Raw genomic sequence first — 1509 nt, forward strand, 5'->3', positions numbered from 1 at the left:
TAATTAAGATCAAATTAGCAACCTTTACATACATATGCACCTCAATAGAAAATGTGTTGGAAGCTCTATTGGTAGCAGCTCCCAACAGACGGCACAAATCAAAGATATCATGGAGCCATTTTTTACTACACCAGGCATGCTAGCCACTTTTGTGATTCTAAGGCAAAAAATAAGGATGCACTATGTATCCCGCTGGTCTAATAGAGGTAAGGCTGTAGTACAGTGAAAATCAGATGTTCGATGCTGGGAATGTTTATTCTAACTAACAGGAGTTTGGGGGAGAAAACCTTTAAGACACTTTATCATCTGAATATCCAAAGTAAGTATTTAGGCAGACTCAGCCTTCTCTGTGCTCTGGGCAGTGGCAGTGGATCCAGCATCAGAGCCACCACCGTCTTTGCCCTCAGTGTTACAGGCAAGGCAAGGTAGTTTCTTCTCAAGGGCAGCTCGGTACTTAGGATGACTGATGGCGTACACGATGGGGTTATAGACGGCGTTGGCCTTGGCGAAGACGGAACCCCAGATGGAGAAAAGAGGTGTGACCATGGGCCTGTTGAACATTCCTCCCCAGTTGATGATGAAGTAAGGGGTCCATGCCACGAACCACAGGGTGACGGTCATGAGGGCAACCTTGCACAGACGGCATTCAGCTGAGGTCTTTTGGGCTTCCTCGCTTCTCAGGGACTTTACTCCCATCTTCTTGGCTTGTTCTCGCATTCCCTTCTCGTGGGCAGCAACAGCCTTAACAATGAAGGTATAACTGTAGATGATATATGCAAGAGGGAAAAGATATACCCACACTGAGTAGATGTACAGATAACTCCTAGAGAGTTCAGTTTCCGTCAGGTAGTCAGTACCACATGCAAGCATGTTACCCTCAGGTACATAACGGTTCCATCCAAAGAAGGGAGGAAGGCACCAGGCAAGAGTGAAACCCCAAGTGCCAGCAATCCTCAACATGGCTCCACCAGAAGTGAGAGGTTCAGCAGATACTCCCTTGACGATGACGTTGTATCGGTCAGCAGTGATGAAGACCATGGACCAGATGGACACGCAGCCGAAGAAGGAACCAAGGAAACCGTAGATCTCACAGAAGAATCCGCCGAGAATCCATGTTCCCCAATAAGCATTGACCAGAAGAGGAGGAGTCATGGTAAGCATCATGAAGAAGTCGGAGATGGCCAAGTTGACGACCAAAAGATTGGCAGGTGATCGTAGGGCTTTTGTTGTCATGAATACCCAGATGACTACGAAGTTACCAGCCAGGGATAGCGAGCCCATAATCACCATCCAAAAACCGAGTAGTCCATACCAGAGGGGATTCATGGGAGGGAACTGATACCAGTGAGAATGTACCATATGGAGCATACTTTCTGGCACTGTGTCTACCACTGTATAGTTCCCATAAGGATTGGTGGATGGAAGGACAGTGTCCTGAGGTGGTTGGTTCCAAGACATCTGCAATTGATTTTATATTTCAAATTCAGTAGATTGTACATAATTGCTGGG

General features: G+C 46.9%; 1 protein-coding gene across 1 annotated transcript in view; it reads right to left on the minus strand.

Annotated features, from left to right (window-relative positions):
- Window positions 1-236: 236 nt before the first annotated feature.
- Window positions 237-1509, minus strand: part of LOC119581652 (rhodopsin-like) — a 1875-nt gene continuing 602 nt past the window's right edge. The window contains exon 2 of the mRNA XM_037929776.1: window positions 237-1458. Coding sequence (XP_037785704.1) covers window positions 328-1458 — 1131 coding nt within the window. The 3' untranslated portion in view covers window positions 237-327. The remainder of the gene's footprint in view (window positions 1459-1509) is intronic.

The sequence above is a fragment of the Penaeus monodon genome, chromosome 15 (assembly GCF_015228065.2).
Source record: "Penaeus monodon isolate SGIC_2016 chromosome 15, NSTDA_Pmon_1, whole genome shotgun sequence".
NCBI lineage: Eukaryota > Metazoa > Arthropoda > Malacostraca > Decapoda > Penaeidae > Penaeus > Penaeus monodon.